General features: G+C 45.4%; 1 protein-coding gene across 2 annotated transcripts in view; it reads left to right on the forward strand.

Moving 5' to 3' along the window:
• The window catches only part of LOC115781640 (zinc finger protein 609-like), a 63,410-nt gene extending 48,596 nt beyond the window's left edge, over positions 1-14,814 (forward strand). Inside the window, exons 7-9 of one of the 2 annotated variants that reach the window (XM_030731413.1) lie at positions 2,617-2,925; positions 3,521-3,599; positions 14,028-14,814. In XM_030731413.1, coding sequence (XP_030587273.1) covers positions 2,617-2,925; positions 3,521-3,594 — 383 coding nt within the window. In that variant the 3' untranslated portion in view covers positions 3,595-3,599; positions 14,028-14,814. The remainder of the gene's footprint in view (positions 1-2,616; positions 2,926-3,520; positions 3,600-14,027) is intronic. The other variant, XM_030731411.1, reaches the window with a different exon arrangement.
• The last annotated feature ends 396 nt before the right edge of the window (positions 14,815-15,210 follow it).

Raw genomic sequence — 15,210 nt, forward strand, 5'->3', positions numbered from 1 at the left:
CGGGCCTTCCGGTACCGAACCATCGCTAGTGCTAATGGCCCGCGCTCGTTAGCAAACCAGTTCTGGTAGCTACAGCTGAAGTAAAGACAAAAATAGCAGCTGAAATTCTCAGCGAGCACAACACACACAGACACACAGAGAGCAGTGGAGGCGTGGAAATGCATGTCAGTGACAGTTGCCACCCGTCCCGTAAAGTACGGAACACGGCATGTTAGGGAGCCGTATTCCACGGAGTCCCGTAACATACGGGGTTCTGTATTTTACGAGACAGGTGGCAACTCTAGTGATGATCCACTCTGTGTTAAATGAAATCCATCGCAGCGACGGAGAGCTTTTTAGAATGTGTGCTTGTGTATACGTGAGTGATTCACACTCCAGTCCAGTAGGTGGCGGTAATGCAGTTCTATGTTGGTTTGCCAGCCCCCAATAAACCCACAAAAAAACGTCAGCAGTAATGCTGCTAATGCTAGTGAGGAGCGCCGCTTACACCAAGACAGCTGAGCGCTGCAGAGTTTAAACGAAGCATCGACACAGTAAATTTGTGTCGATAAATTTTTAGAATCGATTTAATCGAGTTAATCGATGAATCGTTGCAGCCCTACTTATGTATATTGATTTATTCATCAACTAAAATTAAATTAATATTTATCATGTCAAATATTTAAATGTGATTAAAATGTGATTAATTTTGATTAATTAATTACAAAGCTCCTAATTAATTAGATTAAAAAAATTAATCATGTCCCACCCCTAGTATATATCATCTCAGCCACCATTCTCTTCTGCACCCCATGCAGTTCGGGTTTCGCCAGCATCATTCCACAGAGACGGCAAATTGTGTCCTTATAGAAACAGTGAAATCCCTGCTCGATAAAACCACCTGTGTTGGTGCAGTCTTTCTAGATTTAAAGAAGGCATTTGATACAGTGGACCATCAGGTCCTTCTGTCCAAACTGACTTATTTTAACTTTGCCGAAGATGCATTAGCTTGGTTTCAATCTTATTTATCCAACAGGAGACAGTCTGTGTCTGTCAGGGGCACAATGTCGTCATACCTTGACTGTCCAGCAGGGGTTCCCCAGGGCTCTATTTTGGGACCAGTCCTGTTTTCTTTGTATATAAATGATTTGCCAAATGTGTGTCAAAGTGTCCACTTCCAAATGTACGCTGATGATGCTGTTATTTTTACACCTGCAAAAAGTCCACAGGAAGCATCTTCAATCCTCACATTAGCCTTGGAGAATATACAACACTGGCTCCTTCAGTCCTCCTTACTGCTGAATAAGAAAAAAACAGTTACAATGATGTTTACAAAAAAACCTATAAAACTGGAGCGGTCTAGTGTGTTCCTGGGGGGCGAAGAGCTTGATCTTGTGCAGGATTTCAGGTACCTTGGGGTCACACTGGATCCCACACTGTCTTTTAAAAAACATATAAAACTTACAGCAAGCATAATTAAATTTAATTTAAATAACTTCAAACAAATTAGACCATCAATGACAATTATTTCAGCTAAGGTTTTTCTACATTCAATGATATTATCACATATAGATTATTGCATTACATCTTGGTCACTCACTGGAGATACGTTCTTAAAACCAATAGAAATATTATTTAAAAAGGCTATAAAAATCCTTGATCAAAAGCCCTTATCATATCATCAGTGTAATATTTTGGAAAAATACAATATGCTCAATTTTGAAAATTTTATTAAATTTAAAAATAGCTGCTTGATCTATAAAGTTCTTCATGGACTAGCTCCAGTTCCACTTTCAACATACATTAAATCAAGAACTGACCGAGGTTTTGGCACCAGAGCCTCTTCCAGAGGAGACCTTGAGATCCCCCGTAGAAAAACAACCTTTGGACAAACGGTTCTGTCAGTCAGAGGGGGTCATTTCTGGAATACTGTACCGACTAACATCAGAGAATGCTCCACTTACAGTACTTTTAAAAAGCACCTTAAGCAGTTCATTAAAAGTTCCCAGACATGTTCGCACTTTCACTAATTTTTTTTTTTTTTCTCCTTTATTTCTTTTTCCATTTGTATATTGTTTTAATGTTTGTCAATGTGTTGTCTTTTACTACTATTGTATATTCATGACGTTTTCTGTTGTTTGTCCTTCTGCCTAGGGACTACAGATGCAAATTAGCAAATATGCTATAATCTGGCTCATTTACAATCTGTACTAAGTATTGATTGTTTTATTAATGTGCATTGTCCCAAATAAATAAAATAAATAAAAAATATGTGTGTGTGTGTGTGTGTGTGTATATATATATATACACACACACACACACACACACACACACACACACACACAAAACACTGAACAGGATGAGCAGAAATGGATGGATGGATGGATTTCAGTACAATAAGTGTGATCTGAACCGTGGCTTCTATACCGCAGTTATCAGTTAACTGCAGTGATCTGTTATACCTCTGCTCATCGTGAGGGTTTGTTTCAGCCAGTTTGCTTCACAGGTGAATCCATGAGTGGAAACAACATCACTGCTGGCCAATCGGCCTGCTGGAAATGCTTCTTGCTGCCCCTGAGCCATCGAGCTGTCCATTGATAACTGATTTGTGTTATTTGTCTGTCTACGTGTCTCTAGGCTCGTACCTGCCGGCCAGTTACTACGCCTCCTCGTACGGAGGGAAGGTGGGGGCAGGCGAGGATGGTGAGAAACCCTCCAGGTCCAGTCCGTCGGTGAAGTCATCCAGCGAGGCCAAAGCTCTGGACCTGCTGCAGCAGCACGCCAGCCAGTACAAAAGCAAATCGCCATCTATCCAAGACAGCAAGACGCCACATGACCGCGAGAGAGAGAGGGAGGGCGACCGGCCGCGCTCCTCGCCCTCGCAGCGCATCCTGCCTTCCCATCATCACCTTGGATACCCTCTGTATGACCTGTCCTACCCCTCAGGTGAGGCTCACATCCTGATTTCTCTTGTTTTTGATCCTGTTTAGCTCAGATGTTCTCTTGGACCAACTGATGAGTTTAGCGGTCAGTTTCCCACAGATTTTGTCTCTGTTTGTGCCCAAAGGTGGCTCGGCCACGCCTCTGTGAACTAATATTACATGTAGACATTTTTAATGTTTGTAAATGCAGATAAATGGTGACAGTCCTGCAGTATCTTCGTACACTTGCTGGAAAAAGTTGTAGCAGAGAATGAGGAATGAGGAAGTGGCGTGCTGCACAAACCGATCCCGCCGCTGTTAATTTCATCCAAGCTGAACAGGCCTGACAGGATTTACAGCTAGAAACTAAAACTCACCTTAGATCTTGACCTCGTGTGAGCCGGAGCAGGAAAACCACCCCACCAGATTTGCCACTTTAAGACAATCACCCGAAAGCATCCAAAACCCAAGTGAAGACACCTGTGAACTCTGAGACCACAGCTGACTTTATTTCTTCTTAAATAATTTTTTAATCATTTACTGAACGTGTTTGGGAGTCTGAGGACGAGCAGCCTGAGACTGTCTGTGACTGCGGTTCTAACATCATGTTTTCCTTTCAGGCCTGTCCTCCTCAGCCATCGTCGCCAGTCAGCAAGCGTCCGCCCCGTCCATGTACCCCCCCGCACGGAGGTGAGAACGGTAAGATGCACAAACACACACACAAATCCAACAGGGAGGTTTTGTTTTGTTGTTGTTTTTATTCTGGCCCGTCTGCATTTTCCTGTCGGTTCTTTTTGACAAACTAAAAACAAGTACATTTTAAAAAGTGTCGGATTTTCTTTCAGCTCTGGATAAAATTTCTTTGAGGGAACCATAAATTTGGCCATGCAGGATGCCGTAGGTCAGAATTATTCTTCAAATAAACCTACAGAGGTTTGAACCAATAGCTTGAAAGATGTGACTGGACTTCTTTAAGTTTCTTGATGTTTCAGTTCTCATCTGAAAGGCTTCTTCAGTTCTCAAACCAAAGGTGGAGAGACCAGGTATTTGAACCCCTGTGGGTGTAGTTCACTGGAGGTGGTTATGACTCTATGGTTCATGTGTATAATCACACACATCAAGGTGTGAAAGAAGGCGTGGGTCATTACAATCAGTGGTTTTGGGTGAAAACAGTTTGGGACTTTGCTCCATTCTATCAAGTGACCTATTGAGGTCACCTGAACAAAGGTGTGAATGGGGGTTGAGGCGTCTGGGGAGGGAGCTCAGGATCGGACTGTAAACGGGGGAAAGTTGGTGACGTAATCCACCTCCTCTGTTTAATGATGGTTGTTCACAGTGGACCTAGATGCTTCTTTTACTCCTCTTTCAAATCATCTGTCTTCCTGGAGTGACCTTTGACCTTTAGATACAGATGTACAGCTGAGTCTTGTCCTGTCGGAGTCGCTCTTCAATGTTGTGCTTTTGTGAAGAGGCTGTTTGGTTTCTCCAGTGTAGAGGTCCGAGCACTCTTCACTGCACTGGACAGCAGACACTACGTTGCTGATCTTGTTTGGGTGTGTGTTCTTTGGGTGAACCAGTTTTTTCCCTTAGAGGGTGACTTGGTTTGAAGTATACTGGGATGTCATACACCCCCACTGGGGGTTAAATACCTGGGTCTCTCCACTTCTTGGTTTGAGAACTGAGGAAGCCTTTAGGATGAGAGGTGAAACATCTTCAAGAAACAAAAAGAAGTCCAGTCACCTTTTTTTCCAAGTTTGAGAAATACTATGACCTGGATGACTGAGAATCTACACAGACTTTGAACCAATACATCACCCAGAGGGCAAACTCAAACAAGAGGCAGAGCTACCTGTGCAGGTGCTCGTGCAGGCTTTCTGCTCTTGAATCCATAAACACTCTTTGCTCCTGATGTTAAACTCTGACCTCTGTGACTCTTCTCCAGCTGTTCAGCACATTCAACCGCACTTCCTCAGGTGTTTCCTGTGCCACTCACTGTGGTTTATCTCAGTGCAGCAGCTCCATCTAGTGGTTAGATCAGTAAATGTTGGTGTATTTACATCTTTGATGATTTGCGTACCATTAAAAAAAGTGAGTCTGTGTTAAGCACCAAGGTTACATAACAGAAAAATCCTTTCTTCTCCTGGCTGCTCCCTTTAAGGGTCACCACAGCGGACCATCTGCTCCCATCTCACCCTGTCCCAGCATCCTCCTCTCACACCAACTCCTTCCATGCCTTCCTTCACTGCATCCATGAATCTTCTCTGAGGTCCATCCTCTTCATCCTCTGCACATTTCTGGTTGTTTCATAAATGTAGATGTAGCTGATGGCTTCTTCTGTCAGGGTCCCCACCTGAGAACTTACCACAATCAGAAGTCAGTCAGACTTGATCTGATTTTTGCAACCAATGCTTAAAATCTTAAATTCTGTGTTTGGTGCAACTGAGCGGTTTGTTTAATGTGAGGAAGGCGCTCACTGATGCTGGTGAAATGGCATCTTTCTCTCTTTCCCATATCTTCAACATGGCGGCGCGCATAGACACAGCGGCTCAACGCTCTCCAATTAGGTGCTGTTTGTTTGTGTTTTTGTTTGTATTTTTGTCGGCAAAAGTAACGCTATGTACCACGAATCCTATATACAGACGGCAGGATCTTCTAAGTATCGGATTACAGCAAAACCAGGCCGTTACAAGGGATTTTCTGCACTCACACTGCATATCGGAGGAGATAGCCAAAAAACTGGGCGCTCCATGGATATTGATCAGCGCCGGCAGGAGGCGGAGGACACACAGGAAGCAAAAGCGGGGCTGTCGGTCCGGCATAGCAGCTAGGCTAAAGAAACAGCCACACAAGCCAGCGCTACCCAGCGTCTTTCTCACCAACACCAGAACGATCACGAACAAACTGGATAATTTGAGTTTGCTGATTTCCACAAACAAACTAATCGACGACTGCTGCATTTTCGTAATCACAGAGACGTGGCTGCACTCGCTCGTCCCGGACGCAGCCATCGAGCTAGCAGGCCGTACAGCATTCGGTTGGGACAGAAACAGAGATTCAGGTAAAACAATAGGAGGGGGGCTATGCATTTACATACACAACAGCTGGTGTACTAATGCCAAAATCACTGATAGACACTGTTCTTCTGATTTGGAGTACATGACGGTGAAATACAGGCCATTCTATCTTCCCCGAGAGTTTACTGTTGTCCTAGTAACCGCTGTTTACATTCCTCCCGATGCTAATGCTAGCATAGCGCTAAGCTACCTGCTCAGTGCCATTAATTCACAGCAAAACAGCTACCCTGAAGCAGTCCATATAATAGCTGGTGACTTCAATCATGCTGATTTAAAAACAGTTCTCCCCAAATTTGAGCAGCACATCAAATGTGATACCAGGGGGAATAATACACTGGATAAGGTGTATTCAAACATAAAGAACAGTTTTAAAACTACCCTATTACCACATCTGGGTCATTCAGACCACTGCTCCATATTTCTAACTCCGGCATACACTCCCCTCAAAAGAAGATCAAAAACTATCACAAAGGCTGTCCAGACATGGCCTGATGGAGCTTCCTCACAGCTGCAGGATTGCTTCGAAAGAACCAACTGGGACATCTTTGAGGATCAAGACCTGGAAGTGTACACATCAACTGTACTACATCAAGAACTGTGTGGACAATGTAACTGTGAACAAGAACATCACGGTTTACCCAAACCAAAAACCCTGGATGACAAAAGGGGTCCAAATTCTCCTCAACAAGCGTAACATCGCATTCAGGTCTAGGGACAGAGCCTTATACAGCGTGGCAAGAACCAACCTGAAGAGAGGCATCAAGGAGGCCAAGATTGCCTACAAGAGGAAAATTGAGGACCACTTTGCCAACACTAACCCACTTCAGGTGTGGCAGGGTATTCAACACATCACCAACTACAAGTCCAGGAACTGTATGACTGCTGAGGGTGATGCCTCATTGGCAGAGAAACTTAATTGCTTCTTTGCACGCTTTGAGGTGAAGAAGAAGAAAGAAGAAGAAGAAGCAGCCTTTATTGTCCCACAGAGGGAAAATTTGGGTGTAACAGCAGCCGCAGTTATTATAAATATAAATATAATAATTTACACTATTAAGAATATATATATTCACACACACATATATATATATATATATATATATATATATATATATATAAACAACAAACAAGATTAACCTTTAATAATAATAACAATACTACTAATAATAACACTATATACAATGTACATGATGTGCCTGTGTGTTGAACCTTAACAGGCCGGACTATTTACAATATATTATATATTATCCTACAATGTGTAGGTTATTGTGGTTTTGTTGGGAGCAGTGGTTATATGGTTATACAGTCTTACAGCTGCTGGAAGGAAGGGTCGACGATAACGCTTCTTTGTGCATTTAGGATGCAGCAGTTTCTCACTGAAGAGTAAGCTCAGCAACAGCTTCATGCATGGGGTGGGAGACTTTGTCCATCAGTGATGTTATTTTGGTCAGAGTTCTTCTGTCTCCCACCACCTGCACTGAGTCGAGAGGACATCCTAGGACAGAGCTGGCTTTCCTGATGAGCTTGTCTATCCGCTTCCTCTCAGCTGTAGACAAGCTGCTGCTCCAACATACTGCTGCATAGAAGATGGCTGATGCTACTACAGAGTCATAGAAGGTCTTCAGGAGTGCCCCCTGCACTCCAAAAGATCTCAGCCTTCTCAGCAGGTAGAGTCTGCTCTGACCCTTCCTGTAGAGCGCATCAGTGTTATGAGTCCAGTCCAGTTTATTGTTCAGGTGAACACCCAGGTACTTATAAGAGTCCACTATCTCAATGTCCACTCCCTGGATGTTCACCGGTGTCCGTGTGGTGGGTCTGCGCCTGCGGAAATCCACCACCAGCTCCTTGGTTTTAGCGGCGTTGATCAGGAGGTGGTTCCGCTGGCACCAGTCCACAAAGTCCTGAGTCCACTGTCTGTACTCTGAGTCATCCTCACCTGTGATGAGGCCAACTATGGCAGAGTCGTCAGAGAACTTCTGCAGATGGCAGCGTGGGGAGTTGATGGAGAAGTCTGCAGTGTAGAGGGTGAAGAGGAACGGTGCCAGCACAGTTCCCTGTGGGGCCCCCGTACTGCAGACCAGCCTGTCAGAGACACAGCCCTGTGTCCTCACGTACTGTGGGCGGTCAGTGAGGTAGTCCAGTATCCACTCGGACATGTGGTGGTCCACTCCTGACAGCTCCAGCTTGTCTCTCAGAAGTCTTGGCTGGATGGTGTTAAAAGCACTGGAGAAATCAAAGAACATGATACTCACAGTGCTTCCAGGCTTCTCCAGGTGGGTCAGAGCTCGGTACAGGAGGTAGATGATGACATCGTCCACCCCAATGCCAGGCCGGTAGGCGAACTGTAGCGGGTCCAACGAAGACGACACCATGAGGCGTAGATGGTTGAGGACCAGCCTCTCGAGGGTCTTCATTAGATGCGATGTCAGGGCTACCGGCCTGAAGCTGCTAAGATCCTTTGGATGTTTGGTCTTTGGTACCGGTACCACACAGGAGGTCTTCCACAGTTGTGGTACTTTCCCCAGTTTCAGGCTCAGGTTGAACATGTAGCCCATGATGCCACACAGTTGATCTGCGCAGCACCTCAGGAGCCTGGAGCTGATGCCGTCTGGACCAGCAGCCTTTCGCACCTTGATTTTACGTAGCTCCTTCCTCACATGATGAGGGGACCAGATGGAGGTGGGGGATGGGGGTTGTGAGATGGAGTCCTCAGAAGTGAAGGGGGTGGGTGATGGCTGAGAGGTGTGAGGTCCCAAGAAGAAAGGTTGGCAGCCATTAAAGATGGTGGGGCTGACAGCCGGGGGGACTGGGGTGGGGGAGGGGTGGGTGGCTGGTCAAACCTGTTAAAGAACTGGTTCAGGTTGTCCACCCACTTAAGTCTCCCACAACCCTAGAGCTTGGTTTGTGGCCTGAAATTGAGTTCAAACTCCTCCAACCCCCACTGATGTTGCTCTGCTGTAGCTGGTCCTCCATCTTCTTCCTGTAGATGTTTTTTCCATCCTTGATTTTTCCTTCTCAGATCCTTCTGCACAGCTCTCAGCTCCTCCTTATTTCCTGATCTAAAGGCTCTCTTCTTCTCCTTCAGGAGAGCCTTTATTTCAGAGTTGATCCAGGGTTTGTTGTTTGAAAAACACCGTACCCTCCTGATGGGCACAGTGTTTTCCACGCAGAAATTAATGTAATCAGTGATGCAGTCCGTGATGTTGTCGATGTCCTCCCCATGAGGGGCACAAAGCTCTTCCCACACAGTGGAGCTAAAGCAGTCTCTCAGAGCTTCTTCAGTCTCCTCAGACCATTTCGTCACTGTGTGTGTCACAACTGGTTCTCTGTGTACTAAGGGTTTGTACATAGGCTGGAGATGAACCAGGTTGTGATCTGAGCCCCCCAGGGGAGGCAGAGGTGATGAGCTGTATGCCTCCTTGATGTTGGCATACAGTAGATCCAGTGTGTTGGTATTCCTGGTGTGGCAGGTGACATACTGGGTGAAGGTGGGGAGAGTGGAGGACAGGGAGACGTGGTTAAAGTCCCCTGAGATCAGAAAGAGGGCCTGTGGGTGCTGTGTTTGGAGTCTGCTGGTGGTAGCGTGGAGGACATTGCAGGCTGCAGCAGCGTTAGCAGAGGGCGGCACATACACAGTTATCACAATAACATGTGAAAACTCCCGAAGAAAATAGTACGGCTTCATACTAACAGCTAGCAGTTCAATGTCCTTACTGTAGAGCGTCTCTTTGATGGTTAGATTCAATTCAATTCAATTTTATTTATATAGCGCCAAATCACAACAAACTGTCGCCTCAAGGCGCTTTGTATTGCGGGTAAAGACCCTACACTAATACAGAGAAAACCCAACAGTCAAAACGACCCCCTATGAGCAGCACTTGGCGACAGTGGGAAGGAAAAGCTCCCTTTAACAGGAAGAAACCTCCAGCAGAACCAGGCTCAGGGAGGGGGGGTCATCTGCTGAGGGGGGGCTGAGGGGAGAGAAAAGACATGCTGTGGAAGAGAGCCAGAGATTAATATCAATTAATGATTAAATGCAGAGTGGAGTATAAACAAAGTAAATAAGGTGAATGAGAAGAAACAGTGCATTATGTGAACCCCCCAGCAGACTAGGCCTATAGCAGCATAACTAAGGGAGGGTTCAGGGTCACCTGATCCAGCCCTAACTATAAGCTTTATCATAAAGGAAAGTTTTAAGCCTAATCTTAAAAATAGAGAGGGTGTCTGTCTCCCGAATCCAAGCTGGGAGCTGGTTCCACAGAAGAGGGGCCTGAAAGCTGAAGGCTCTGCCTCCCATTCTACTTTTAAGTATCCTAGGAACCACAAGTAAGCCAGCAGTCTGAGAGCGAAGTGCTCTGTTGGGGTGATATGGTACTATGAGGTCTTTGAGATACGATGGGGCCTGATTATTCAAGACCTTGTATGTGAAGAGAAGAATTTTAAATTCTATTCTAGATTTAACAGGGAGCCAATGAAGAGAAGCCAATATGGGAGAAATCTGCTCTCTCTTTCTAGTCCCTGTCAGTACTCTAGCTGCAGCATTTTGGATCAGCTGAAGACTTTTCAGGGAGCTTTTAGGACAGCCTGATAATAATGAATTACAATAGTCCACCCTAGAAGTAATAAATGCATGAATTAGTTTTTCAGCATCACTCTGAGAAAGGATGTTTCTAATTTTAGAAATATTGCGCAAATGCAAAAAAGCGGTCCTACATATTTGTTTAATATGTGCATTGAAGGACATATCCTGGCCAAAAAAATGACTCCTAGATTTCTCAGTGTTACTGGAGGCCAAAGTAATGCCATCCAGAGTAAGTATCTGGTTAGACACCATGTTTCTAAGATTTGTGGGGCCGAGAACAAGAATTTCAGTTTGATCTGAATTTAGAAGCCGGAAATTAGAGGTCATCCAGGCCTTAATGTCTTTAAGACATTCCTGCAGTTTAACTAATTGATGTGTGTCATCTGGCTTCATTGATAGGTAAAGCTGAGTATCATCTGCATAACAATGAAAATTGATGCAGTGCTTTCTAATAATACTGCCTAAGGGAAGCATGTATAATGTAAATAAAATTGGTCCTAGCACAGAACCCTGTGGAACTCCATAATTAACCTTAGTGTGTGAAGAAGACTCCCCATTTACATGAACAAATTGGAGTCTATGAGATAAATATGATTCAAACCACTGCAGCGCAGTACCTTTAATACCTATAGTATGCTCTAATCTCTGTAATAAAATGTTATGGTCAACAGTATCAAAGCTGCACTGAGGTCCAACAGGACAAGCACAGAGATGAGTCCACTGTCAGAGGCTCTAAGAAGATCATTTGTAACCTTCACTAATGCTGTTTCTGTACTGTGATGAATTCTGAAACCTGACTGAAACTCTTCAAATAAACCGTTCCTCTGCAGATGATCAGTTAGCTGTTTTACAACTACTCTTTCAAGGATCTTTGAGAGAAAATGAAGGTTGGAGATTGGCCTATAATTAGCTAAGACAGCTGGGTCAGTGATGGCTTTTTAAGTAGTGGTTTAATAACAGCCACCTTGAAGGCCTGTGGTACATAGCCAACTAATAAAGACTGATTGATCATATTTAAGATTGAAGCATCAATAATTGGAAAGACTTCTTTGAACAGTCTAGTAGGAATGGAATCTAACAAACATGTTGCTGGTTTGGAGGAAGTAACTATTGAAGTTAACTCTGAAAGTTGTCTGGAGTTGCACCATCTATCGTTCACAAACACAGCCAGACCCCCGCCCCTCTTCCTACCACTCTCTCTGGTTCTGTCGGCATGGAGTAAATGAAAGCCGTCCATGTTTATGCGTGAGTCCGGGGTTAGCTCGGTTAGCCACGTCTCCTTCAAGCACATGAGGCTGCTCTCTCGGTAGCTCCTTTGATGTCTCGTTAGCGCCGCCAGCTCGTCCACTTTGTTGGGAAGAGATCTCACGTTTCCCATGATGATGGACGGGATGACGGGTCTGTACCTTCTCCCCTGGCTACTACGACCTATGCCCGCACGTCTCCTGCGTCTCTTCCTTTTCAGTTCGCGGGGAATATCGAGTCGTTCTGCAGGAGTAGGCACAGCGGAGCTCCCGATGGAGATCAGCTGGTCCCGAGAGTAAACAATAGGAGCGTGGCCACTCTCGCAGTCTCCAAACATAAACACCATAAAAAGGGTACATAAAAGCAAAGTTTTCCAGAAAAAAGTCCACTCCATCGTGAGGAAAAAGAGCAGAAGATACAGAAACACAAAAACACATCTAATACTAAACAAAATGAGGAAAAAACACGGAATTAGTGCTGAGCTGCTGAAACTGGCTGCCTGCTCGCGCAGCGCCGGAAGAGAACAGCGGAGACAAATACAAGACCTCCATCAGTCTCCAATAACCACATCATCATGGTGCAAGAACATGAGCTGAGTCGTGCACTTAAAGCAGTGAACTCCAGGAAAGCGGCTGGTCCGGATGGTGTGACAGGAAAGGTGCTGAAAATATGCGCGGACCAACTAACTGGCATTTTCACCAAAATCTTCAACCTGTCCTTGTCAAAATCCATCGTACCACCATGTCTGAAGTCTGCCACCATCATCCCACTGCCAAAAAAACCCACCATCAGTGACCTCAATGGCTACCGTCCAGTTGCGCTCACACCAGTCATAATGAAGTGTTTCGAGAGACTTGTTCTACAGCACATTAGAGCCACTCTCCCACCCAGCTTTGACCCGCATCAGTTTGCCTACAAAGCAAACAGGTCCACTGAGGATGCCATCAATACTGCCCTTCATACAGCACTCACACACACCTGAAACACCAGAGGAGTTATGTGAGAATGTTATTTATAGACTTTAGCTCTGCCTTTAATACAGTCAACCCCAGCAGACTGGTGACCAAACTCACAGACCTTGGTCTTTCCCAGCCCAGCTGCATCTGGATTAAGGACTTTCTAACAAACCGCACCTAGTCTGTTAGATTAGGTCACCATCATTCATCCAGTGTAACACTCAGCACTGGAGCTCCCCAGGGCTGCGTCCTGAGTCCTCTCCTCTACGCACTCTACACCCACGACTGTACCCCCACCCACTCCAGCAACACAATCATCAAGTTTGCGGATGACATGACTGTGGTGGGACTCATATCTGCTGGAGACGAGACCGCCTACAGGGATGAAGTCCAGGGACTGGCTGAGTGGTGTGCAGAGAACAATCTTTCCCAGAACTCCTCCAAAACAAGAGAACTGGTCATAGACTTTCGGAGGAAATTCATAGACCTTGCACCACTCTTCATAAATGGTGACTGTGTGGAAAGAGTCCCTTTCTTCAGATTTCTGGGTACGCACATCTCTGAAAATCTCTCCTGGACCACCAACACCACAGCTGTGGTCAAGAAGGCACAGCAGAGACTCTATTTCCTGAGAATTCTGAGGAAGAACAACCTCCAGGAGAAGCTGCTGGTGTCCTACTACCGCTGTGCCATTGAGAGTGTGCTGACCTGCTGCATCTCAACATGGTACAGCAGCTGCACAGTGGCAGAAAAGAGAGCACTACAGAGAGTGATCAACACGTCCCAGAAAATCATCGGCTGTCCACTGCCCAGTCTGGGGGACCTGTTCAGCTCCTGCTGCCTCAGCAGGGCAGCCAACATACTGAAAGACTCCTTCCATCCTGGTAATCATCTTTTCCAACAGCTGCCCTCTGGAAAACGCTTCAGATCCATCACATGCAGGACAAACAGACTGAAAAACAGCTTTTACCCCAGTGCTGTACAGGAATTGAATACACGCACATGAATTTTTTTATTTAATTTATTTAAGTATTTATTTATTTAAGCTACTTAGCCCTGTGCAATAATCTGCAGTTTATTGAATGTTTTTAGAGTTTTTGAATGTTTTTATTGGGTCTAGGCACCTTAAGGATTGCTGCTCAATTTCGTTGCACTTTAGTACAATGACAATAAAAGCTATCTATCTATCTGGTGACAGTGTGAATGAAATCAAAGAAAACGTGTAAATTTGAACAATTTCAACACTTCTGTGATCTCCTCTCACTTTCTGCAGGTACACCTGATTGGCCGACCTCCACGCCTCTCCGAGTCATGTGACTGGATCAGATGAAGAAGCGTTTCTGTTTCCGTAACATCAGCTCAATGGTGTTGTGTGTGTGTGTGTTTGATGTCTCTGCCTGGACGCCCAACTGGCCGCTCCGCCCCTCGCCAAACTGGTGAATGTTCTTGCCAGTCCCACCGGGTCCAGACAGTGCCATTGGGCAGCGAGGTTTGGCCTCACAGATGCTGCTGGGACGAAGGAGGGAGGAGCTAACAGTCCCAGGCCTGCAGTGAGGGCTGCGCCGTCACTTCTGTGTCATTTAATGACCCTCGGTTTGGGTTCTTTTTACCTCCTGCTGTGACCTCTGACCTCTTTGAGAAGGAGCGGCTCAGGTCCAGATGTCATCACACCTTCACCTGGATGTATCTCAGCCTCACGGAAAATAAAGAGAACACTGTGGATGGAGGAGGGCCGGCCAATCAGAGAGCAGCACGCAGACTGCTTCCTCAGGCTGACTGAGTGACAGGCTGCTCCTCCTCAGTGTGTAGCTGTAATGTACTCTGTGTGTGTGTGTGTGTGTGTGTGTGTGTGTGTGTGTGTGTGTGTGTGTGTGTGTGTGTGTGTGTGTGTGTGTGTGTGTGTGTGTGTGTGTGTAAATACTGTACAGAGGAATTATTTTAAAGAGACTGTTGGATGATGTTGGATTTCCTACTCTTCTTTTTGTCTGGTAGCCTCTGCCTCTGTTTTTCTACTGTTGTTGATCTGATATTAAACCTGTAGCTGGTGGAGCGGCGCTCAAGCTCAGTGTCGTCATTTATTCTCCGCAAATGCCAAAGAAAAGCTGATGTCATCAAATATTTTCAGGGTCCAAAGTCTCCTTCAGTTCCTAAAATGAGTGGTGCAGATGATGGGTGTGGATGTTCTCCCAGGTGTTCCTGCTCAGGTGGATGCTGGCGGAACTGCGCATTGAGCATCAGTGTGATGGCATCAATCATGGTCTGAATCGGCTGCAGCAGCTGAATGTCTGACACAGAGGAACAGAAACGAGCATCGGTGCTCTGATAGTTCACTGGAGGAAACTTCAAGCAGTGCATTCTGGGTAAACTTTCACCACTTTGTCACACATTTTAATATTTTAATATTAGACAAAAACGTAAATGCAAAATGGAGTTTTTAAGATCGTCACCCTGCTGGA

Source organism: Archocentrus centrarchus, chromosome 6, assembly GCF_007364275.1.
Source record: "Archocentrus centrarchus isolate MPI-CPG fArcCen1 chromosome 6, fArcCen1, whole genome shotgun sequence".
Classification (NCBI taxonomy): Eukaryota; Metazoa; Chordata; class Actinopteri; order Cichliformes; family Cichlidae; genus Archocentrus; species Archocentrus centrarchus.